The sequence below is a fragment of the Mobula birostris genome, unplaced genomic scaffold (genome assembly GCF_030028105.1).
Source record: "Mobula birostris isolate sMobBir1 unplaced genomic scaffold, sMobBir1.hap1 scaffold_2761, whole genome shotgun sequence".
NCBI lineage: Eukaryota > Metazoa > Chordata > Chondrichthyes > Myliobatiformes > Myliobatidae > Mobula > Mobula birostris.
The window spans coordinates 23,183-50,028 of NW_027275816.1; the positions used below are offsets into that span (position 1 = coordinate 23,183).

A 26,846-nucleotide genomic window follows, 5' to 3' on the forward strand; every position below is an offset into this window, starting at 1 on the left:
AACCCCATTCTACACACCCAGCACTCTCTGTGTAAAAACATACCCCGTTCCACACACCCACCACTCTCTGTGTAAAAACAAACCCCGTTCCACACACCCAGCACTCTCTCTGTAAAAACAAACCCCATTCCACACACCCACCACTCTCTGTGTAAAAACAAACCCATTCCACACACCCACCACTCTCTGTGTAAAAACAAACCCCATTCCACACACCCACCACTCTCTGTGTAAAAACAAGCCCCGTTCCACACACCCAGCACTCTCTGTGTAAAAACAAACCCCGTTCCACACACCCACCTCTCTCTGTGCAAAAACAAACCCCGTTCCACACACCCACCACTCTCTGTGTAAAACCAAACCCCGTTCCATACACCCAGCACTCTCTGTGTAAAACCAAACCCCGTTCCACACACCCACCACTCTCTGTGTAAAAACAAACCCCGTTCCACACACCCACCACTCTCTGAGTAAAAACAAACCCCATTCTACACACCCAGCACTCTCTGTGTAAAAACATACCCCGTTCCACACACCCACCACTCTCTGTGTAAAAACAAACCCCGTTCCACACACCCAGCACTCTCTCTGTAAAAACAAACCCCATTCCACACACCCACCACTCTCTGTGTAAAAACAAACCCCGTTCCACACACCGACAACCCTGTTCCACACACCCACCACTCTCTGTGTAAAAACAAACCTCATTCCACACACCCACCGCTCTCTGTGTAAAAACAAACCCCGTTCCACACACCCACCAATCTCTGTGTAAAAACAAACCCCGTTCCACACACCCAGCACTCTCTGTGTAAAAACAAACCTCATTCCACACACCCACCACTATCTGTGTAAAAACAAACCCATTCCACACACCCACCACTCTCTGTGTAAAAACAAACCCCGTTCCACACACGCACCACTCTCTGTGTAAAAACAAACCTCATTCCACACACCCACCTCTCTCTGTGTAAAAACAAACCTCATTCCACACACCCACCACTCTCTGTGTAAAAACAAACCACGTTACATACACCGACCACTCTCTGTGTAAAACCAAACCCCGTTCCACACACCCACCTCTCTCTGTGTAAATAAAAACCTTTTTTTTTGAAATCTTCACTCTGTGTTCCCCATACTACCCACTCTGATATCACCCTTAGACCTTCCCCCAGTCACTTTAAAATTAAGCCCCATTGTAGGAGCAATTTCAACTCTATGAAACAGTCTGTGACCATCCACTTGATCTTGTCCTCTTTATTTTCTTGTGCTTCTCTAACAACTCACCTCACATGTAATTTGCTATCTTGTTCACCCTCCCCTCATAAGAGTTCTGTGTGCTCATTCCAGGGAGTGGAATCAATCGCTGGACACGGAGCACGCAAAAGCTGATGCTGCTGTTCAGCAGGTATTATTGGATGTTGATGGTGGTCGGTGGGGGGAGATGGGTGAGCTGATCCAGTGACTGCTGTGTGTGTCTGGGGTTGAACTCTTGGTTTTGGCTGGGGTGCACTGAATCAGGTTTATTAGCACTGACATGAGATTATGAGGTTTGTTATTTAGTGGCAGTCCGACAGTGCAATACTTTTAGTTATGACAGGAAACCTGTAAAATATAATAAGTAGTGTAACAAGTGAGTAAAACGTGAGGTAGTGTTTACGGGGTCATTGACCATGCAGAAATATGATGCCGGAGATGAAGAGGTTTGGATTCCACACATAACATTCCCTCTAGGTTTTTCCACAGCTGCGTGGATCAGCCACTGCTCTAAAAGGGAAGGTTTTACAAGGCCTGAAAACTGTGCGGCTCTTCAATTTTTTTTGTATTAGGCACACTATGAACACTTAGAATAAAAAGTGAACAATCAAATCCTTGAAGGGTAAAATGAAATAAGGCACAACAAAGGAAATCGTTCATATTTCATAATTTTTTGAACTTTCACAACATTGGCATTGGCATTCAGCCAGTGTGGGGTTAATTAATAATGAGTTACCAAATTCCATTCTGTGTCTATTGTTACAATTTGTAAATGTATTATAACCTCAAAACACTGACAATGTAAATAGATTGAAGTTCTAAAATGTTTCAAAGTAAAGGTTGTGGTATGTTTCTTATTTAGAAATTAATGGATTATATTCATTAACACATAAATAATTAGAGGGTAATTTTCAAGATTCAAAATGCATTATTATCAAAGAATGTATAAATTATAGAAACCTTAGATTTGTTTGCTTACAGGCAGTTGCAAAGCAAGGAACCCGAAAGAACCCAATTAAAACCAATGTAAGAGCAATGCCCCTGCCCCGTACCCACAGAGAAAGAGAAAAAAAACAAAAAAACTAAACAACACAACACAAACAATTTCACTAGAATAGATTTCGAGATTATATTAACACTATAGAAAAAGAAAATTGCAGATGCATGGCAACAAAGGCTATGTGCACGGAAGCATTTCAGTCACTGATGTGGCTGAGCACCCATGCAGCTTGGAGGGAGCAGTGGCCCCACACCACAGGTTCAGGATCAAATTTACCCCCCCCACCAAACTTCTGGCTCTTCAACAGAAGGGACTAGGTTCCCACAACTTACGGACTCACTTTCAAAGACTTTACAACTCTTGTTGTCAATATTATTTATTTACTTATTTGTTTATTTGTTATTATTTGTTTTTCCGTTTATGGGTGCACAGTTTGCACTGGGGCAGAAGAGAGAGAAACAGCAGAACAGAGAGAGTGAGTCAGAGAGAAAGAGGGCAGAATAGGTGAATTGAGAGGGTAGGAGAGAGAGAAAGGACTGACAGGAGAGCCGATTAGAGTGTAAAACAGATCAGAAAAGAGTGACAGAAAAACAGCAAGGTAGATAAATAGAGAGGATGTTGAATAGATGAAGCTGAGGTCCTGATTGGAGGGCTTTGAGAGGACTTACTGATAGGAGAGATCCCTCTGTCTGTTCCCTCCCCCTCCAGCTCCAGGCGGAGATCGAGTCCCTGCGCGGTCAACAGGACGAGACCAGCGCTGAGAACCAGCAGCTCAAAGTGACCAATCAGGAGATGGAGACGCAGCTGGAGGGGATGCAACGGGAGCTGCAGAAGGCCCAGGATCAGCTGGTCACTCTCCAGGAAGAAGCAACTCACCGGGAGGAGAAGGAAGGGTGAGAATGCCTCAGAAGAGTTGAGTCACATCATACATTTTCATGCCAGTTTTTCCCAATCCTGCTATTCCCACTCTTCTCCCTTTAGTGACCGACAGACATGTCATTCGTTGCTTTCTGATCCACTCTTTTGAACAACTGAGTAATCCCATTTTAATTTCACTTCGCACCCCATTCCAATTTCAACATGTTAGTCCATGGCTCCTCTTCTGCCATAACGAGGCCATTACCATGTTGAGGAGCAACACTTCATATTCCATCTGGGTAGCATCCAACCACGTGGTGTGAACATCAATTTCTACAAGTGCTGGTAATTTCTTCCAACCTCTTCCTTCTCTCTTTTTCCCATTCTTCAATATGGTTCCCCTCTCACTCCATCTCTTCTCCTCACTGCCCATCGCCTCCATGAGTGCCTCTCCTCCGTCCCTTTCTCCCATGGTCCATTCTCCTCTCCCATCAGATCGCTTTATCTTCAAACTTTCACCTTTTGACCTGTCAGCTCCCAGATTCTCACTTCATCACATTGTTCCCCTCATCGGCTCTCTCCTATCACCTGCTAGCTTCCTCTCTCCACCCATATTTTTATTCTAGTTTCTTCCCCCTTCCTTTCCAGGCCTTAAAAGGGTCTGGGTTTGAAATGTCAACTGTCTATTCCCATGTCTGTCCTGCTGACTTCCTCCAGCATTTTGCATGCTTCTCAGAATAACCTTCACTCCTGTTCTGTCGGATTTCTGTTTTGTTTTCGGTTTTTGGCCTCATGATCCTTCCAGGTGAATCACATTGTCTACATACTCTCCTGTGGGGGCGGAGCTCCCTCTGATCATGTGATAACCCTCCCAGCCAATAGATGGCCACCATCATCACTGGTCATCGTACACTCACGGCCATTGAGTTATCCTGTCTTCCCTCTGTCACCTCTGCCCCGCAGGCTCCAGAGAACTCGTTCCATTCGACGCCGAGCCGTTCCCAACAAACCGGACACTCCGGGAGAGGAGTCTGGACTGAGGGTCGAGGGTCAGGACGTGACCCCAGGAGCAGGTGGAGGTGTGGCCCATGAGGAGACGGAGGCTGCCTCAGCAAGAGATGAGGCAGCAGAGAAAATTGAAGAGGTAGCTGATCCCCTGAGTCAGACCCTGGTCAGACCCTGTCGGGACTTGCTTCCATGGTGTTGTTCCCAGTGAGACACTGTGATCAGATCACAAATCAGAGAGATGGCATCTCAGTCATACTCCAGCGGTCCCCATTGGGAACACAGCCACCAGACTTGAAGATAGTTGGAGTTGGGGAACTCAAAGTCAAACTTACACATCAGCCATTTGCCCCTTAGGTTGAGTGACAGCAGAACCAGAGTTCGTAGGTTAGGGGTGAAAAGTGAATTGTTTCAGAGGAAGATGAGGGGGAAACTCCTCACTCAGAGGGAGGTGAGTGTGTGGAACGAGCTGCCAGAGGAAGTGTAGGATGCTGGTTTGTTTACAACACTTATCTGAAGTTTGGATAGGTACGTGGATGGGAGGGGTACGAGAGATACCATCCTGGGGCGTGTAGATGGGACGCGGTAGAAGATCAGGTCGGCATGAACTAGATGGTCTGAAGGGCCTGTTTATGTGATGTAGTGGTCTTTGACTCTATGAATCTGAAGTTGAGTGGATTACCATCTGCACTAGTCCCTGTGTGCTCAGATACAATAAAAAACTTACCTTCTGCAGCATCACAGACACAGAGCGTCAGAGACACGACATTCACAAGATTAACATCAATTAGACATAAATTATACAAAATTGTACAAGAAAGAGCACAATTAGAACAACAGCCTCTTACATTCGTGTACTTTAGACCGTGATGGGACCAGTCAGGACACTTTCAACAGGACCTGTAGAAGTTTGTTAGAGTGTTCAGTGACCAGACAAACCTCCTTAAACTTCATAACCTTCAGAGTGATCAAGAACAGAAAGAGAGGGAAAAATGGATAGACAAGAAAAGAGAGAGAGAGAGAGAGAGTGTGGGGGGAAGGAAGTCACAGGACGAGAGGGATAAAGTGGAGAGCAGGGAGAGGAGGAGAGAGAGATATATTTGGAAGGCAAGTGGTAGGTGGTGGTGGTAGTTTCAGGTAATGTTCTTGTAGAGATTTATCTTTTCATGTGTGTTTCCTGAACCTGCAGCTCCAGACGGAGATGATTGTCATTCTGTGTTCCCTGGACCTGCAGTTTCAGGTGGAGATGATTGTCATTCTGTATTCTCTCCCACTCCAGCTCCAGGCGGAGATCGAATCCCTGCGTGGTCAACAGGAGGAGACCAGCGCTGAGAACCAGCAGCTTAAAGTGACCAATCAGGAGATGGAGATGCGGCTGGAGGGGATCCAACGGGAGCTGCAGGAGGCTCAGGATCGGCTGGTCACCCTCCAGGAGGAAGCAGCTCACCGGGAGGAGAAGGAAGGGTAAGGGACTCCTTGGAAGAGTTGTCACATGGCATACTTTCTTGCCAGTTTTTCCCAATCCTGCTGTGCCCAAATTTTCCTCCAGGGATTGATGGACAAACTATTCTCTGCTTTCTGATCAACTCTCTTGACCGACAGAGTAACACATTTTTAATTTCACTCCCTGTTCCAATTCCGACTTCATGATCCATTCCCTCCCTTCTCTTGCCAAAATGAGGCCATTATCATGTTGAGAAACAACACCTCATATTCCATCTGGGATGCATCCAATCAGGTGGTGTGAACATCGATTTCTCTAAGATCCAGTTACTTCTCCCCACTCCTTCCATCTCCCTTCATCCATTCCCTATTCTGATCCCCTGCCACCCTGTCTCTTCTCCTCACTGCCCATCGCCTCCATTGGTACCTCTCCTCATCCCTTTCTCCCATGGTTCATTCTCTTCTCCCGTCAATCACTTCTTCTTCAACCTTCTACCTTTTGACCTATCTCCTCCCAGCTTCTTACTTCATCACATCTTTCCCCTCATCTGCTCTCTGCTATCACCTGTTAGCATATACTCCTTCCCATCCCCCACCTTTTTATTCTGGTGTCTCCCCCTACCTTTCCAGGCCTTGAAAGGGTCTGGATTTGAAATGTCGACTGTCTATTCCCCTGTCTGTCCTGCTGAGTTCCTCCAGCATTTTGTGCATTTCCCAGAATAACCTTTACTCCTGTTGTGTTGAATTTCTGTTTCCTCTCGGTTTTTGGCTCGTGATCTTTCCAGGTGAATCACAATGTCTCCATACTCTCCTGTGGGGGCGGAGCTCCCTCTGATCATGTGATCACCCTCCCAGCCAATAGATGGCTACCATCATCACTGGTCATCGTACACTCACGGCCATTGAGTTATCCTGTCCTCCCTCTGTCACCTCTGCTCCGCAGGCTCCAGAGAACTCGTTCCATTCGACGCCGAGCCGTTCCTGACAAACCGGACACGCCGGGAGAGGAGTCTGGACTGAGAGTCGAGGGTCAGGACGTGTCCCCAGGAGCAGGTGGAGATGTGGCCCATGAGGAGATGGAGGCTGCCTCAGAGAAAATTGAAGAGGTAGCTGATCCCCTGAGTCAGACCCCTGGTCAGACCCTGTCGGGACTTGCTTCCATGGTGCTGTTCCCAGTGAGACACTGTGATCAGATCACAAATCAGAAAGAGGGCATCTCAGCTGTAATGCAACGGTCCCCATTGAGAACACAGCCACCAGACTTGAAGATAGTTGGAGTTGGGCAACTCAAAGTCAAACTTACACATCAGCCATTTGCCACATAGGTTGAGTGACAGCAGAACCAGAGTTTATAGGTTAGGGGTGAAAAGTGAATTGTTTCAGAGGAAGATGAGGGGGAAACTCCTCACTCAGAGGGAGGTGAGTGTGTGGAACAAGCTGCCAGAGGAAGTGTAGGATGCTGGTTTGATTACAACACTTACCTGAAATTTGGATAGGTACATGGATGGGAGGGGTACGAGAGATACCATCCTGGGGCGTGTAGATGGGACGCAGTAGAAGATCTGGTCAGCATGAACTAGATGATCTGAGGTGCCTGTTTATATGATGTAGTGGTCTTTGGCACTATGATTTTAAATTCAAATTTTTTACCATCTGAACAACTCCCTGTGTGCTCAGATACAATGAAAAACTTACCTTCTGCAGCATCACAGACACAGAGTGTCAGAGACACCACATTCACAAGATTAACATCAATTAGACATAAATTATACAAAATTGTACACAAAATTCCTTAAGGCTGTTACAGCCGGGAGTGGTAATGGGGACAAGCTCCCACTAGCTACTAGATGCTCCTAAATGGGAGCGCCTCAATTAGCCTCTGACAACCGAGTCCAACTCCTGCCCTACATGTGTGGTTTAGCTGCTAAGCCCGGCAGAGCTGTTTCTACTGACAGAAGGGGCAAAGGCAGATTACTGGTGCCTTAAAACCAGTCGATTTGGGCAGATGGGGCTTGTCAGCCGTGGTTGGCAGCTCAAATGGTAAAGGAAAACACTGAGCTCAAACCTCTGTTGCCTGGTGGCCATACCCACTCATGGGGAAGGCTTCGGGATTAAACCCTGAGGGAAAAATCTGAGGGTAGAGTCCCTAAGGCAGTCCTACATTGAGTTCAATGCTGTCTGCAATTCCTGTGATGCTTTGGTACCAAACTGTAATGGTCTCTGCTGTTCCTTTGTGTTCATCAGATGTGTGGAGAGGAGAAGCTTGCTACATGTACAACAGCTTGCTCTCCAAATAGTACTGCCCAGGCTTGTGTGTTAGGATGCAATATCCATGGTCAACTCTGACTCACTCACTCACTCACTCCCTCCCTCCCTCACTCACTCCCTCACTCATACAAGAAAGAGCACAATTAAAACAAAATATCGACAGAGTCTATTGCAGTGGAACTGGTCAATGTAGTCATGGTCTTGTGGTACTGAGATAGTGATTAGTGTTTTGCCAATTGATTCAAGAACCAGATGGTTGCAGGAGTCTAACTGTTCCTGAACCGAGTGATGTAGGACTTCCGGCTTCTGTATCTCCTGCCTGATGGGAGCTGTGAGAAGATGGTGTGGCCCGGACAGGGAGGATCTGTGATGGATGTTGCCTCTCTGAGGCAGCACCTCTTGTAGATACTACCGATGGTGGGGAGGAACAAGCCCATGATTTATGGGCTGAGTTCACTACTCTCTGCAGCCACTTACATTCGCGTACTTTAGAACTGTTGCTCCAGACCGTGATGGGACTGGTCAGGACACTTTCAACAGGACCTGTAGAAGTTTGTTAGAGAGTTCAGTGACCAGACAAATCTCCTTAAAATTCATAACCTTCAGAGTGATCAAGAACAGAAAGAGAGGGAAAAATGGAGATAGAAAAGAAAAGGGGGGGGGAAGGAAGTCACAGGACAGGAGAGGGATAAAATGGAGAGGAGGGAGAGGAGAGAGAGAGAGAGAGATCAATTTGGAAGGAGAGTGGCAGGTGGTGGTGGTAGTTTCAGGTAACATTCTTATTCTGATTTGTCTTTTTAATGTGTGTCCCCTGGATCTGCAGTTACAGGCGGAGATGATTGTCATTCTGTGTTCTCTCCCACTCCAGCTCCAGGCGGAGATCGAGTCCCTGCGCGGTCTGCAGGAGGAGACCAGCGCTGAGAACCAGCAGCTCAAAGTGACCAATCAGGAGATGGAGATGCGGCTGGAGGGGATCCAACGGGAGCTGCAGGAGGCTCAGGATCGGCTGGTCACCCTCCAGGAGGAAGCAGCTCACCAGGAGGAGAAAGAAGGGTGAGGGATTCCTTGGAAGAGTTGAGACACATGATATATTTACATGCTAGTTTTTCCCAATCTTGCTGTCCCAAGCCCTTCCCTCATGGATTGACGGACATGTTATTCTCTTCTTTCTGATCCACTTTCTTGACCAACTGAGTAACCCCTTTTTAATTTCACTCCCCAATCCCATTTGACATGATGGTCCATATCCTCCTCCACTTATCATGTTGGAGGAGCAAATCTTCATATTCCATTTGGGTAGCCACCAAATGAACATTGGTGGTGTGAACATCTATTTCTCTAAGGTCCAGTTACTCCTACCCCCCCCCTCCATCCATTCTCCATTCTGATCCCCTGTCACCCTGTCTCTTCTCCTCACTGCCCATCGCCTCCAATGGGTGTCTCTCCTCCATCCCTTTCTCCCATGGTTCATTCTCCTCTCCTATCAGTTCACTTCTTCTTTAACATTGTTCCTTTTGACCTATCACCTCCCAGCTTCTTACTTCATCACATCTTTCCCCTCATCTGATCTCTCCTATCACCTGCTAGCTTCCTCTCTCCATCCATCTTTTTATTCTGGTGTCTTCCCCTTCCTTTCCAGGCCTTAAAAGGGTCTGGATTTGAAATGTCGACTGTCTATTCTCCTGTCTGTCCTGCTGAGTTCCTCCAGCATTTTGTGTGTTTCCCAGAATAACCTTCACTCCTGTTGTGTTGGATTTCTGTTTCCTCTCGGTTTTTGGCCTCGTGATCCTTCCAGGTGAATCACAATGTCTCCATACTCTCCTGTGGGGGCGGAGCTCCCTCTGATCATGTGATCACCCTCCCAGCCAATAGATGGCTACCATCATCACTGGTCATCGTACACTCACGGCCATTGAATTATCCTGTCCTCCCTCTGTCACCTCTGCTCCGCAGGCTCCAGAGAACTCGTTCCATTCGACGCCGAGCCGTTCCCGACAAACCAGACACACCGGAAGAGGAGTCCGGACTGAGGGTCGAGGGTCAGGACATGACGCCAGGAGCAGGTGGAGATGTGGCCCATGAGGAGACAGGGGCTGCCTCAGCAAGAGATGAGGCCGCTGGGAGAACTGAAGAGGTAGCTGATCCCCGGAGTCAGACTCCTCCTCAGTTGGAGCAGCAGGAAGGTCCTCTGGTGTTGTTCCCAGTGAGATACTGTGATCAGGTCACAGATCAGAGTGATGGGGTTTCAGCCATACTCTAACAGTCCCCTTTGAGAATAAGGCCACCGGACTAGAGCCTGACGAAAGATCGTAGCGGTTCAGAAACTCAAAGTCAAACGTGAACAACAGCCTTTTGCCCCTCAGGTTGGGTGAGAGCAGAACATGTTGGAGGAACTCAGCAGGTTGGGCAGCATCCGTGGATATGATCAATCAATGTTTCGGGCTGAGACCCTTCGTCAGGACTGAAGAGGGAAGGGAAAGAGGCCCTATAGAGAAGGTGGGGGAGGGTGGGAAGGAGAAAGCTGGTAGGCGCCAGGTGAAAAACCAGTAAGGGGAAAGATCAAGGGGTGGGGGAGGGGGGGGGAGCAGGGAGGTGATAGGCGAGAAAGGTGAAGAAGGACTACACCTTCTTTACAGGGCCCCTGCATCCTCCATCTTCAGTCCTGACGAAGGGTCTCGGCCCGAAACGTTGACTGATCGTTTCCACAGATGCTGCCCGACCTGCTGAGTTCCTCCAGCGTGTTGTGCGTGTTGCTTTGACCCCAGCATCTGCAGAGTATTTTGTGTTTTGGGTGAGAGCAGAACTAGAGGTCATTGGTTAAGGGTGCAAGCTGAAATATTCAGGAGGAAGATGAGGGGGAAACTCCTCACTCAGAGGGTGGTGAGAGTGCGGAATGAGCTTCCACAGAGAGCGGTGGTTGTGGGTTTGATTGGAATATTTACCGTAAATTTGGATAAGTACATGGATGAGAGGGGTATGGAGGGATTAACATCCAGGTGCATGTAGGCAGTAGAACAGGTCGGCATGAGCTAGGTAGCTGAAGGGCCTGTTTACATGGTGTCATGCTCTGTGACGCTACAGTCATGCTTATCACTGCCTGCACAAGTCCATGTGAGCTCAGGTGCAATGAAAACCTTACCTTCAGCAGCATCAGGTACACAGACAGAGCTGGCGTGTTGCAGAATTGTGCAGAGGGAGTGAGCCCTTCGGAGAGGAGAAGCCGAGGATGAGGATTTCTGATGCCCTGGTGCGACTTTGAAACACAGCATCAGAAACACATCATTCACAGGAGAAGTATCAAATTGACATAAATTAAACAAGGAAGAACAACATATCCACAGAGTCCATTGTAGTGAAAATCATCAATGTTGTCATAGTGTTGCAAGATCAGAAAGAGAGAGAGAAAGAAATGGAGGTTTAAAATAGAGAGAGAGAGGAAGTTTCAGGATATGAGAACAATAAAGTGGAGAGGAGAGGGAGGAGGGGAGACAGAGATCAAGAAGGATTATAGAAAATGCCGGAGTCTGATGGGGAAGGCGAGATGCATGTGATGGTGGTTTCAATAACTTTCTGTTCTGACTTACCTTTCACCACCCCCAGCTCCAGGCGGAGATCGAGTCCCTGCGCGGTCTGCAGGAGGAGACCAGCGCTGAGAACCAGCAGCTCAAAGTGACCAATCAGGAGATGGAGATGCGGCTGGAGGTGATCCAACGGGAGCTGCAGGAGGCTCAGGATCGGCTGGTCACCCTCCAGGAGGAGAGAGAAGGGTAGGAGACGGTGGGATTGTGAGGCTCCCCACATACACATCCTGCACACTGCATACCTGCGTAGTTCCTGCACTCCATTCATTCACCAAGACCTCCAGGTATCCACCTGGTACGTGCATTGAACACCACACGCACCTTGCATACATCCCCGGCCATGCGTTCATTCACTCTCTGCTGTACCCGGGGACCAGCGAACGTACCAGCCACTGTGTCCTCAGTACGTGGGACCAGGCGGACTCCACACAGCCTGCACCAGCCACAGAACGCAGACTCACTGTCATCTGGTGTGTGTGTGTGTGTGTGTGTGTGTGAGAGAGACCTGGGTTCCTGTGGCCCTGGTAAAGGGAACGAGAGCAACACATTCAAAATGCTGTGGACTGTCAGGTCAGCAGAAAAGGTACTTGTCTGCGGTCTACCGTCACTATAGGACGTGTACGTGTGCAGAACAAAGAAGCAGGCAGGGAAAATCCTGGCGGGCACCACCCACCCAGCAAGCTGCCTTTTCCAAAAGCTCCCTCTAGAAAGCACTACAGGGCTATTAAAACGAAAACTTCACGCCACCTTAAAAATTTCTTCCCCCAGGCAGTTAATCTGATCGGTCATTCTGGTTATAAACACAGGAGGTTTTTGCAGCCGCTGGATATCCAGAGTAAAAGACACAAAACGCTGGAGGAACCCTACAGGGCCGGCAGCATCCAAGGAGAGGAATAAGCAGTCGACATTACGGGCTGCGACCCTTCATCTGGAACATTCTATTTAGTCCCCAGATATCAATAAGATTGAAAGAATACAGAGAAATTTACAAGGTTGTTGCTGGGACTTGAGGACTTGAGTTATAGGGAGAGGTTGAATAGGTTAGGAATTTATTCTCTGGAGTGTGGAGAGTGAGGGGAGATTTGACAGAAGTGTACAAAATTATGAGGGGTATTGTTGGGTAAATGCAAGCAGGCTTTTTCCACTGTGGTTAGGTGAGGCTAGAACTGGAGGTCATGGGTTAAGGGTGAAAGGTGAAATGTTTAAGGGGAACATGAGGGGGAACTTCTTCACTTTGAGCAGAGATACCCAACCTGGGGTCCATAGACTTCTGGGTTAATGGTAGGGGTCCAAGACGTAAAAAAGTTCAGGAACCCCTGACTTAGAGGGTGGTAAGCGTGCGGAGTAAGCTGCCAGCAGAAGTGGAGGTTGTGGGCTCGATTTCCATGTTTACAAGGAGTTTGGATAGGTGCCTACATGGATGGGAGGGGTAGGCAGGGCCATCGTTTAGGCGCAGGTCGATGGGAGCCACAGTCCAGCATGCACTAGATGGGCCAAAGGGCCTGATTCTGAGCTGTAGTGTTCTACGGGTCACGTGAGGCTGACGAATCCAGAGTGAAAGGTCACATAGAATGCTTCAGAAAGATCTGGGGTTTTCTGGAAACCAACAACCCCGAGGTCACTGTTACTCCAGGAAGCATGTTCTGTGCTTGCTTTGTTGCTGAACACAGAGTGATCCTGTCCTCTCTCTGTCTCCTCTGCACGGCAGGCTGAAGAGAACTCGCTCCATCCGACGCCGAGCCGCTCCTGACACCTCGGACAAACCAGACACCCAGGGGGAAGAGCCTGGGCCAAGGGTCGAAGGCCAGGGCCTGACCCTGGAAGAAGGTGGAGATGGGATTCATGAGGAAAAGGCAGCAGCCTCAGGAAGAGACGAGGCAGCAGAGAGGATTAAAGAGGTAGCTGGTCCCGGAAGCTAGACTACTCCTTGGTTAAATCAGCAGGAAGGTCTAATCCTGTAGGGACTGGGTTGCACAATATTGTCCCACTGAGAGATTGTGATCTGAACACAGACCAGAAACCGGGATCCCAGACAACCTGGAGCCACTCAGGACCCGAGTCTGCAACCTGATTCTTGTCCTGGGCTGGTTTCGGTTGTACTCTCACTGAGGCATGAAGTCACAAAATAGCATAGGAGGGCAGGTTGAATGAACGGCCAGAGACCAGGTCATCAAAAGTCTCAGGAGATTCCCAGATCAGTGGCTGGGGATTTACTGGGGGACATGACAGTATGCGGGGAATTCATTCTGGAAATTTATTGTGGCTATGATTGCGATCTGAGAGTGGGCTAGTGAGGGGGATGGAGAGAGGGAGAGAGAGAAGGAAAGGAAGAGTAGGAAACTGACAGAATGAGATACCGAGAATGCGTGTGAGGGGTAGAAGGACAGTGAGAGACAGAAAGAATTGAATTGAACTGACTTTATTTCTTACATCCTTCACTATTACATAAAGAGTAAAAATCTTTATGTTATGTCTCTGTCTAAACGTGCAATTATAGTAATTTATAATAAATAAAACAATCAATGTAACATAGAAATACACTCAAATCAGCGTGAGTTCATCAGTCTGATGGCCTGGTGGAAGAAGGTGTCCCTGAGCCTGTTGGTCCTGGCTTTTATGCTGCGGTACCGTTTCCCGGATGGTAGCAGCTGGAATAGATTGTGGTTGGGATGACTTGGGTCCCTAATGATCCCTTTTTCACACTTGTCTCTGTAAGTGTCCTGAATCATGGAAAGTTCACATCTGCAGATGCACAGGGCTGTCCACACCACTCTGCAGAGTCCTGTGAGTAAGGGAGGTTCAGTTCCCATACCAGGCAGTGATGCAGCCAGTCAGGATGCTCTCAATTGTGCCCCTGTAGAAAGTTCTTAGGATTTGGGGGCCCATACCAAACTTGCTCAACTGTCTGAGGTGAAAGAAGTGCTGTTGTGCCTTTTTCACTATACAGCTGGTGCGTGCAGATCACGTGGATGCCAAGGAACATAAAGCTGTTTACCCTCTCAGTCCTAGATCCAGTGATGTTAATAGGGGTTAGCCCATTTCCATTCCTCCTGTAATCCACAACCAGCTCCTTTGTTTTTGTGACATCGAGGGAGAGGTTGTTTTCTTGACACCACCTTGTCAGAGAGATGACTTCTTCTCTGTAGGCCACCTCATTATTGTTTGAGATTAAGCCAATCAATGTAGTATTGAGAGTGAGAGACAGTGAGAGAATGAATGAGAGACAGACACAGAGATAGAGGGAGATAGGGAGTGAGAGAAAGAGAGAGGGAGAGAGGAGCAAAGGGAGAGAAAGAAAGGGAGAGGGGGACGAGGAGAAAGAGAGAGGGTGACATAGACTGAATGAATGAGAGAGGGTCAGAGAGAGAAGGAGAAAGGGCTGGAGGGAGAGGGATAGGGAGTTGGAAGGAGGGAGGTAGAGACTGTGAAAGGTGGATAGAGTTTATGAGGGAGTATAAAGGGAGATGATGGACATGCTTCTCTGTGTCTCTCCAGCTCCAGGCGGAGATCGAGTCCCTGCGCGGTCTACAGGAGGAGACCAGCGCTGAGAACCAGCAGCTCAAAGTGACCAATCAGGAGCTGGAGACACGGCTGGAGGGGATCCAACGGGAGCAGCAGGAGATTCAGGACCGTCTGGTGAGCCTCCAGGAGGAGACAGAGAGGTAAATGATGTTGTAGCTGTCCCGCAAGCCCTTTGCCAGTATGATGAGAGAGTCTTGTCCAGCGTTCACAGAACAAGAACAAGAGCTGAGGGGGAATGTCTTCACTCAGAGGGTGCAACAAGCTGCCAGCGTGGGGTGGATGTGGGTTTAATGTCAATATTGAAGAGAAATTTGGATGGGAGGGGTACGGAGGGCTATGGTTCAGGTGCAGGGCGATGGGTCTGGGCAGTTTAATAGTTTGGCATGTCCTGTTTCTGTGCAGTAGTGTTCTATGACTCCATGACAACTCTCCACACACTGCACATTTTTCTCTACCTTCCTTTAAGTGAATGTCTTCCTTCCTTTACGTGAATGTCTTCCTTCCTGTAAATGCCTGCAAGAAAGGTAGTCTATGGTAACATTTAAGACATAAGTGCAGAATTAGACCATTTGGCCCATTCCATCATGGCTGATTTACTATCCCTCTCAACCCCCATTCTCCTGCCTTCTCCCTGTAACCTTTGACACCCTGATTAATCAAGAAACTACCAAACTCCACCTTAAATGTACCAAGTGGTGGTCTCCACAGCTGTCCGTGGCAATGAATTGCACAGATTCACCACCCTTGGCTAAAGAAATTCCTCCTCATCTCTGTTCTAAACCAACATCCCTCTATTCTGAGGCTGTACCCTCTGGTTCCTGACGTCCCCACTACAGCTTGTGGACGTAATGTCGTACATCACAGACACACCATCAGCTTTCCTGAAGAACTGTTTAGTCATACTGCAGAATCTATGAGACGATGGTAAAATGACATCAGAAAGAAGCAGGGGCCACACCTCCCATTAGAGCGTGAGACCATAAGATACAGGAACAGAATTCGGCCCATTGTGTCCGCTCTGCACCATGACTCATTTATTCTCCCTCTCAACCCCATTCTCCTGTCTTCTCCCCGTAACCTTTGGCACTCTGACTAATCAAGAACCTATCAAACTCTGCTTCATCTCTGTTCTAAATAGATGTCCCTCTATTCTGAGGTTGTACCCTTTGGTCCGAGACTCACCCACTGTAGGAAACATCCTCTTCACATCCATTCTATCTAGGCCTTTCAATATTTGATAGGTTAGAGCGATATCCCCCTCATTCTTCTGAACTCCAGTGAGTACAGACCCAGAGTCATTGACTGCTACTCATACATTAACCCTTTCATTCCAAAATCATTCTCGTGAACCTCCTCTGGACTCTCTCCAATGCCAGCACATATTTTCTTAGATAAGGAGCCCAAAACTGCTCACAATACTCCGTGTAGTCTGACCAGTGCCTTATAAAGACTGAGTTACATCCTTGCTTTTCTAGTTTAGTCCTCACAAAATAAACACCAACATTGCTTTTGCCATCTTCACCACCGATTTAACAGAGATGTCATGGACATTAACATTTAGTGGCCACTTTATTAGATACACCTATACACCAGCTCGTTAATGCAAATATCTAATCAGCCAATCATTTGACAGCTACTCAATGCATAAAAACATGCAGATATGGTCAAGAGGTTCAGTTGTTGTTCAGACCAAACAAGAGAATCGGGAAGAAATATGGCCTAAGTGACATTGACCATGGAATGATCATTAGTGCCAGAAGGGGTGGTTTGAGTATCACAGAAACTGCTGATCTCTCGGGATTTTCACACACAATGGTGTCTGGAGCCAGTGCTGTGGGTGAAAACAGCTTGTTAATGAGAGAGGTCGGGCTAGTTGAAGCTGACAGTAACTCACATAACCACGTGTTACATCAGTGGTGTGCAGAAGAGTCCCTCTGAATGTTGAACTCTGAAGAGGACGGGCTACAGCAGCAGAAGACCACAAACATACACTCAGTGACCCTTTATCAGGCACAGGAGATATGGAATTAAAGTGGCCTCTGGGTGTAACCTCCACATCAAATTAAACCATCTAAACATCATAACAGAAGTACAATTTTAGGGAGAGAAATCTGAAATATAGTCTGAGAGAGCCTTGGAGTGATGCTTGAATAAAGTGCAAAATGTGAAAACTTCTGACAGGAATCAAGAGACAGGCCGTGTGTGACTGACAAGTCCAGGAGGAGTGTATTACTGAACGGTCTGCAGTTTTCTTCAGTCCATCAACCCTGTGATCAGTGTTACTACAGCAAGCCTTTAAACTTTCACTGCATTCTCTTATCTACTTTACTATTAAACACAGAGTAATCCTCACCTCCCTCTGTCACCTCTACTCCACAGACTGCAGAGGACTCCCTCCATCCAGCGGCAGACCACTCGCGACACTTCGAGCAAACCGGAGACCCTGGGAGAGGACGCTGGCCCGAGGCTCGATGGTGAAGGCGGAGACGGGGCTCATAATGAACCGGCAGCCACCTCAGTAAGTGATGAGGCATTGGAGAGAATGAATGAGGTCGACGGTCCTGGGACCCAGAACCCTCCTCGGTTAGACCTAATGTATCCGCCTTTGCCACTGGCAGCATGTTCCACGCATCACCACTCTCTACACAAAAAAAAAACTTATCTGTGACAGCCCCCTATATTTTCCCCCAAACACAAAGTTATGCCCCCTGGTATTAGCCATTTCCACACTGGGGAAAAGTGTCTGCCTGTCCACTCTATCTATGCCTCTTATCATTTTGCACACCTCTGTCAAATCACCTCTCCTCCTCCTCCATTTCAGGGAGAAAAACCCTAGCTCACTCAAACTGTCCTCATAAGACATGCCCTCTAACCCAGGCAGAACCCTGGTCAATCTCCTTGGTGCACCTGAGCAGATTGCATAGAGTTCAATTACATTTACAGATCTTCAGTAATGAAGGGTGAGAGCCTGGGCAATTCCCAGGCATTGGCTGATACATGACAGAAATATCCTTGCCTCACATTGTTGTTTTTCACAAGAGAGAGGCTAACTACACTCCCCCCAACTCACACCCTCCCAGTCCACCCCGTTTCAGGCTAAATGCCATGATGATCATCAAGACAGTCCATCTGGGGTGCAGCATCTGAAAAATACAGTGAACTGTCAAGTCAGTAGAAAAGACCACGGCTGTGGACTGTCATCCGCAAGATATGTACGTGTGCAGAACGAAGAAGCAGGCAGGGAAAATCATTGCAGGTACTAGCCACCCTATAAAATGTCTTTTCCAAAAGCTCCCTCTGGAAAGTTCTCTTGGGCTATTTAAACAAAAACCACGCCATCTTCAAAGTTTCTTTCCCCAGGAAATTAGTCTGATCAACCATTCTCAATATCCCCTCACCACCCCCATCTATAACTCCAGTCACTGCACTGTAAACGCTTTAATGCTGTTTACATTGTAAATACATCCCAATATTTATATATTTATGCACATCTTATTCCAGATCCATACTTTAACCTCTAATCTATTTTTATATAATTCATGATTCTTTATTATTGTTGAATGTTGTTGTTTTTCGTTGCATGTCGCACCAAACTGCCACAGAAAATTCCTAATATGTGGAAATGCATATGGTGAGTTAAGTACAAGGCATTTATCAGATTGCACCGGGGGCGTTATGAGCAGTTTTGGGTCTCTTATCGAAAGGAGGATGTCCTGGTATAAGATCATGAACATAGGAGCAGAATTATGCCATTCGGCCCATCAATTCAGCTCTACAATTCTATCATTGCTGATTTATTATCCCTCTCAACCCCATTCTCCTGCCTTCTCCCCATAACCTTTGACACCCTTAACCTCTACTTTAAATATAGCCAATGCGAGAGTCCTCCTCCAATCAACTTTGGCCAGCTCCTTTTTAATGCCTCTGCAATTTCCTTTACTCCACTATAATATCAATATATCTGACTTTACCTTCTCAAACTGTAGGGTGAATCCTATCATATCTTGATCACCGACACCTATGGGTTCCTTTACCTTAAGCTCACTAATCAAATCTGGTTCATTACACAACACCCAATCCAGAATTGCCTTTCCCCTCGTGGGCTCAACCACAAACTACTCTAAAAAGCTATCTCATAGGATTTCTACAAATTCCCTCTCTTGGGATCCACCGCCAATCTTATCTTCCCAATCTAGCTAAATATTGAAATCCCCCATGACTATTGTAATATTGCCCATTTAACATGCCTTTTCTATCTCCCATTGTAATATATAACCCACATACAGGCCCGTATATAATCCCCATTAGGGTCTTCTTATTCTCACTGCTTTTTAACTCTACCCACGAGGACTCTACATCTTCTGATCCTATGTCACCTCCCTCTGAGAATTTGATTTTACTTTTTACCAACAGAGTCACGCAACCCCCTCTGTATTTCCTTTGGATACAATGTGTATCCTTGTATTGGCATTGGAGAGGATCCAGAGGAAGTTCACGAGAATGATCCTGGGAATGAAAGGGTCAACATATGAGAAGTGTTTCATGGCTCTGGGCCTGTACTCGATGGAGTTTAGAAGAATAAAGGGGATTCCATTGAAACCTTTCAAATATTGAAAGGCCTAGGTAGAGTGGACATGAAGAGGATGTTTCCTGTAGTGGGGGAGTCTAGTACCAGAAGGCACAGCCTCGGGATAGAGGGACATCCGTTTAGGAGGGATTTCTTTAGCCAGGGAGTGGTGAATCTGTGGAATTCATCGCCACAGGTAGCCGTGGAAGCCGAATCATTGAGTATATTTAAAGCAGAAATTGGTAAGTATTTGATTAGTCAGTGCATCAAAGGTTACAGGGTAAGGCAGGTTAATGGGGTTTGAGAGGGATAATAAATCACCCATGATGGAATGGGAGAACAGACTTGATGGGCCCAATGGCCTATTTCTGCTATCACGTCTAATAGGGTTATTGTATTAAGTGGATGGAAGATGTAGTCGCAGCCATTCGAGTTGCTGGACCTGTGAGCCTGATCTCACAGTGATAACGTGAATTGGATGTACAATATGTTCCCAATGCAACAACATTTTCCCTCCTTTGCACAGGTGGAGAAGCCCAACGACCCCGAACCAGAATACAACGTCATCTTTGTTGGGGATGCGAGTGTTGGAAAAACATCCTTCATCCAGAATTTCTGTGAGGGTCACTACCAGCCAGGCCTCTCTTCCACTATAGGTATGATGACATTGTTCAATGCAAGTGACAGATTAAAACTAATTCAGAGAGTGGGAGCATAACTTGAAGGTAATTGGAGAGAAGTTTAGTGGTGGGGGGGGTATGTCAGAGGTAACATTTTTACACAGAGTGGTGAGTGCATGGACCACCCCACCAGGGGTGATAGAGGCAGGTACATCAGGGGCATTAAAAAAATTTCTAGGGAGGCACATCCATGGTAGAAAAATGGAGTGCTATGTGGGAAGGAAGGGGTAAATTGATCTTGGGGTAAAAACATCAGCACAACATTGTGGGCCGAAGGGCCTGTACTGTCCGTTTATTTATTAACTTACTGTATTTAGAGATTCCGGCCCTTTGAGCCATGCTGCTAGCAGCTCACCGATTTAACCCGAGCCTAATCACAGGACAATTTACAATGACCAATTAACCTACTAACCGGTACATCTTTGGACTGTGGGAGGAAACTGGAGCACCCGGAGGAAACCCATGCATTCTACGGGGAGAACGTACACGCTCCTTACGGATGATGTCAGAGTGGAACTCCGAACTCCAACACACCAATCTGTAATAGTTTCGTACCAAGTGCTTCGCTACTGTTTCCCCATCTTCTATGTTCTGTTTGTTGCATAGACACAGTCTGTCGGGAGAAACCCCGTTGTGTAGGCCTTCCCTGGATGAGCCCAGCAATCAGGTTAAACGACTCGAGGTACTCTTTCACCAAATGCCAAGTTAGAGAGGTATTCTGTTCATACTTACCCCCCAAACGTGCAGGTACACTCAGTGGCCACTTTATTAGGTACCCCTGTGCACCTGCTCGCTAGTATAAATATCTAATCAGCCAATCATGTGGCAGCAGCTCAATTCATAAAAGAATGAAGACATGGTCAAGAGGTTCAGTTGTTGTTCAGACCAATAGGGAAGAAATGTGATCTGAGTGACTTTGACCATGGAATGATTGTTGGTGCCAGATAGGGTGGTTTGAGTATCTCAGAAACTGCAGATCTCCTGGTTTTTTTCACATACAACAGTCTCTAGTGTTTACAGAGAATGGTGTGAAAAACAGAAACCATCCAGTGAGTGGTAGCTCTATGGGCAAAAACACCTTGTTAATGAGAGAGGTCAGTGGACAATGGCCAGACAAGTTCAAACTGACAGTAACTCAAATAGTCACGAACATATGTTCAGTGGCCACCTCATTAAGTTCAAGTTCAAGTTTGATTGTCAATCAACCACACATGAATACCCATGAATACAGCCAAACAAACAGCGTTCCTCTGGGGCCAAGGTGCAAAACACAGTACCCGCAGTCACACACAGTACATACAGTACATGTAGCGCATAAGATAGCAGTTAAACACAGTCACACAAAAAATAGTCCAAGTCCCTAAGTCCATGAATGGTGCAGCAGTCTGCAGCTGAAACATACAACTTGTCTTCTGCCGAGCACCGATGGCAGAATGGATGGTGAGCAACACCCACTCCAGAACCAACTCCAGTGCCTCACCCCTGGGCTGCTGAGAAGGGGTGACGCTGAGGCTTGGGGCCTAGTCTTAGCTACAACTGAAGCCATGCAGCTCCTCCACCGTTCAACAATAAACCAATGAACTGGACCTGCAGCACCTCATGCCACCAATGTCCAACAGGGTCTTGCAATCACAAGAAAACTGATTAAGACAGTAACCACTGTGTGTATATTTACCTTGCTTATAATGCTGTTTATTTTCAGTGATGTTTCCCATCAAACCATGACAGTTTATAGGCTCACTGCTCCAACAATCAGCTGTGGAAAAGGATTCCACTATATGACACCTGAGTGTTTCTACAGGTTACTCTCGACTAGTTTTGTATTAGACACTTTCATCCTAGGGCTTTCCAGCAACAGGGGCTATCTCTGCATCAAGGGACGGGAACCCAGCCTCCACACTATTTTCACAGAGTTCTAAAGAAGAAATGAGTGCTGAATTATAACACAAAGAGAGAGAAAACAGAAGCAGAGAGAGTGAGCTTACCTTAATCTGGAGCACAGTGAAGTATCAGAGCCACTTTAAGCTCCCCTTGTGTCACAGACGGCCCCTGGGACAGTGAACACAATACATCATGGACACAGCACTGGGGCAGGGGGACACACTATTGCAGATACAGCACTGGGACGGGGGACACACTGTTTTGCAAACACAGCACTGGGACAGGGGGGCACTGTATCATAGGCAGGCCCCTGGGACAGTGAACACACTGTATCATAGATACAGCACTGGGACAGGGGGACACATCTTAGACACTGTACTGGGACAGGGGAACACACTGTATCGTAGGCACAGTACTGAGTCAGAGGAACACGCTGTATCACAGACACCACACTGGGTCAAAGAGACATAGTATTTCAGACAGAACACTGGGACGGGGGGACACACTGTATCTCAGACACAGCACCGGGACAGGGGGTCACACTGTATCGCAGACATAGCACCGGGACAGGGGGTCACACTGTATCGCAGACACAGCACTGGGACAGGGCGTCACACTGTATCGCAGACACAGCACTGGGACAGGGGGTCACACTGTATCGCAGACATAGCACCAGGACAGGGGGTCACACTGTATCGCAGACACAGCACTGGGACAGGGGGTCACACTGTATCACAGACACAGCACTGGGACGGGGGGATACTGTATCTCAGACACAGCAGTGGTTCATGGGGACACACTATATCCCAGACAGAGCACTGGATCAAAGACATGCACAATATCTCAGACACAGCACTAAGACAGGAGGCACATTGTATAAGACCATAAGACCATAAGATACAGGAGCAGATGTGGGCCATTCAGCTCATTGAGTCTGCTCTGCCATTCAATCATGGGCTGATCCAATTCTTCCAGCCATCCCCACTCCCCTGCCTTCTCCCCATACCCTTTGATTTCCTGGCTAATCAAGAACCTGTCTATCTCTGCCTTAGATACACCCAGTGACTTGGCCTCCACAGCTGCTCATGACAACAAATTCCACAGATTTACCACCCTCTGACTAAAGTAATTTCTCTGCATCTCTGTTTTAAATGGACGTCCTACAATCCTGAAGCCGTGCCCTCTTGTCCTAGACTCCCCTACCATGGGAAATAACTTTGTCATATCTAATCTGTTCAGGCCTTTTAATATTCAGAATGTTTCTATGAGATCCCCCCTCATTCTCCTGAACTCCGGGGAATACAGCCCAAGAGTTGCCAGACATTCCTCATACGGTAACCCTTTCATTCCTGGAATCATTCTTGTGAATCTTCTCTGAACCCTCTCCAATGTCAGTATATCCTTTCTAAAATAACGAGCACAAAATTGCACACAATACTCCAAGTGTGGTCTCACGAGTGCCTTATAGAGCCTCAACACCACATCCCTGCTCTTATATTCTATACATCTAGAAATGAATGCCAACATTGCATTCACCTTCTTCACTACTGACTCAACATAAATGTTAACCTTTAGGGTATCCTGCACAGGGTCTTCCAAGTCCCTTTGCATCTCTGCATTTTGTATTCTCTCCCCATCTAAATAATAGTCTGCCCATTTATTTCTTCCACCAAAGTGAATGACTATATACTTTCCAACATTGTATTTCATTTGCCACTTCTTTGCCCATTCCCCTAAACTATCTAAGTCTCTCTGCAGGCTCTCTGTTTCCTCAACACTACCCGCTCCTCCACCCATTTTCTGTATAATCGGCAAATTTAGCCATAAATCCATTAATACCATAGTCCAAATCATTGACATACATCATAAAAAGCAGCGGTCCCCACACTGACCCCTGAGGAACTCCACTGGTAACCTGCAGCCAGACAGAATAGGATCCCTTTATTCCCACTCTCTGTTTTCTGCTGATCAGCCAATGCTCCACCCATGCTAGTAACTTCCCTATAATTCCATGGGCTCTTATCTTGCTAAGCAGCCTCATCTGTGGTACCTTGTCAAAGGCCTTCTGAAAATTCAAGTACACCACATCTACTGCATCTCCTTTGTCTACTTTGTTTGTAATTTCCTCAAAGAATTGCAGTAGGTTTGTCAGGCAGGATTTTCCTTTCAGGAAACCATGCTGGCTTTGGCCTATCTTGTCATGTGCCTCCAAGTATTCTGTAACCTCATCCCTAACCATTGGTTCCAACAACTTCCCAACTACTGATGTCAGGCTAACAGGTCTATAGTTTTCTTACTGCTGCCTCCCACCCTTCTTAAATAGCAGAGTAACATTTGCAATTTTCCAGTCATCCGGTACAACACCAGAATCTATTGATTCTTGAAAGATCATTGTTAATGCCTCCGCAATCTCTCCAGCTACTTCCTTCAGAACCCGAGGGTGTATTCCATCAGGTCCAGGAGATTTATCCACCCTCAGACCATTAAGCTTCCTGAGCACCTTGTCAGTCGTATCTCAGACACAGCACAAGTCAGAGGGACACACTGTATCACAGACATAGCACTGGGACAGGGAGACACGCTGTATCTCAGACACAGCACAAGTCAGAGGGACACACTGTATCACAGACATAGCACTGGGAAAGGGAGACACACTGTATCACAGACATAGCACTGGGACAGGGAGACACACTATCTCAGATGTTGCACTGGGACAGGGGGACACACTGTATCACAGACACAGCACTGAGACAGGGAGACACACTGTATCCCAGACACTGCACTGGAACAGGGGGGCACACTGTATCACAGACACAGCTCTGGGACAGGAAGACACACTGTATCACAGACATAGCACTGGGACAGGGAGACACACTGTATCACAGACACAGCACTGGGACAGGGAGACACACTGTATCACAGACACAGATCTGGGACAGGAAGACACACTGTATCACAGACATAGCACTGGGACAGGGAGACACACTGTATCACAGACACAGCTCTGGGACAGGAAGACACACTGTATCACAAACATAGAACTGGGACAGGGAGACACACTGTATCGCAGACATAGCGCTGGGACAGGGAGACACACTGTATCACAGACACAGCTCTGGGACAGGAAGACACACTGTATCATAGACACAGCTCTGGGACAGGAAGACACACTGTATCCCAGACACTGCACTGGGACAGGGGGACACACTGTATCTCAGACGCTGCACTGGGACAGGGAGACACACTGTATCACAGACACAGCTCTGGGACAGGAAGACACACTGTATCACAGACATAGCACTGGGACAGGGAGACACACTGTATCACAGACACAGCTCTGGGACAGGAAGACACACTGTATCACAAACATAGAACTGGGACAGGGAGACACACTGTATCACAGACATAGCACTGGGACAGGGAGACACACTGTATCACAGACACAGCTCTGGGACAGGAAGACACACTGTATCATAGACACAGCTCTGGGACAGGAAGACACACTGTATCCCAGATACTGCACTGGGACAGGGGGACACACTGTATCTCAGACGCTGCACTGGGACAGGGAGACACACTGTATCACAGACACAGCTCTGGGACAGGAAGACACACTGTATCACAGACATAGCACTGGGACAGGGAGACACACTGTATCACAGACACAGCTCTGGGACAGGAAGACACACTGTATCACAAACATAGAACTGGGACAGGGAGACACACTGTATCACAGACATAGCACTGGGACAGGGAGACACACTGTATCACAGACACAGCTCTGGGACAGGAAGACACACTGTATCATAGACACAGCTCTGGGACAGGAAGACACACTGTATCCCAGACACTGCACTGGGACAGGGGGACACACTGTATCTCAGACGCTGCACTGGGACAGGGGGGCACACTGTATCCCAGATGCTGCACTAGGACAGGGGGAGACACTGTATCCCAGACACTGCACTGGGACAGGGGGACACACTGTATCATAGACACAGCTCTGGGTCAGGGGGATACACTATCCCAGACTCAGCACTGTGTTACACAAAGAGTTCCTGACACACAGCCAAACTGAATCTTTTCTCAAAGCACATTGCAGTTGTTCTTATCAGGACAGGACAGGAAGAGTTTATTGGATTGGATGCTGTGTGTTGTACTGGGCAGGTATCAGTGTGGCTAGATTTGAAGCCTGCATGTTCTGACCCACAGATAACAGCGGGTCACTGGCTCTATGAGAGAGGTGAGTCTGTAGTGAAATCGCATCCTGTTGTTAGAGTTCTTCCTACGGTACAGGGTGTGTGAAGCTGTCATCACGCTTTATCACCCCATTAATCTGCTCTCTCATTATTGCAGGAGTGGACTTTCGAGTGAAGAGCCTAAATGTGGAGAACAGACATATCGCCCTAAAGGTGTGGGACACAGCAGGGCAGGAGCGGTAAGTGGGAGCTTCAACTGGAGTCATTGGTCATGGCAAAATGCAAAGACTGAGCAAGTAAGAGTGTTGCTGACAGGTAGAGAAAGAGATTGGAAGAAGGTGAGAGAGGGAAAGGTGAGAGGGGGTAATTTCAAAGGAGATGTGAAGGACAAGTTTTTTTTGTTCAGAGAGTGGTGGGTGCCCAGAATGCATTGCCTGGGGTGGAGGTAGAGGCAGAAATATGAGAGATTTTTAAGAGATGTTTAGATAGGCACATGAACGTGAGGGAAATAGAGGAATATGGACATTGTGTGGGCATGCGGGATTAGTTTAGTTGGCCATTTGGTTACTAATTTAATTGGTGCAG

The 26,846-nt window shown here is 47.4% G+C and overlaps 1 protein-coding gene across 1 annotated transcript; it reads left to right on the plus strand.

Annotated features, from left to right (window-relative positions):
• Window positions 1-1,350: 1,350 nt before the first annotated feature.
• LOC140192825 (uncharacterized) lies at window positions 1,351-26,500 on the plus strand (the record flags this gene model as incomplete). Its single annotated transcript, XM_072250314.1, has 13 exons — window positions 1,351-1,408; window positions 2,966-3,150; window positions 4,079-4,259; window positions 5,400-5,584; window positions 6,507-6,669; window positions 8,700-8,884; window positions 9,785-9,965; window positions 11,432-11,598; window positions 13,121-13,310; window positions 14,908-15,074; window positions 17,314-17,452; window positions 20,028-20,157; window positions 26,419-26,500. Coding segments are annotated over 13 exons (2,013 nt in total), but the record flags the coding sequence as incomplete, so codon positions are not given.
• Window positions 26,501-26,846: the final 346 nt, after the last annotated feature.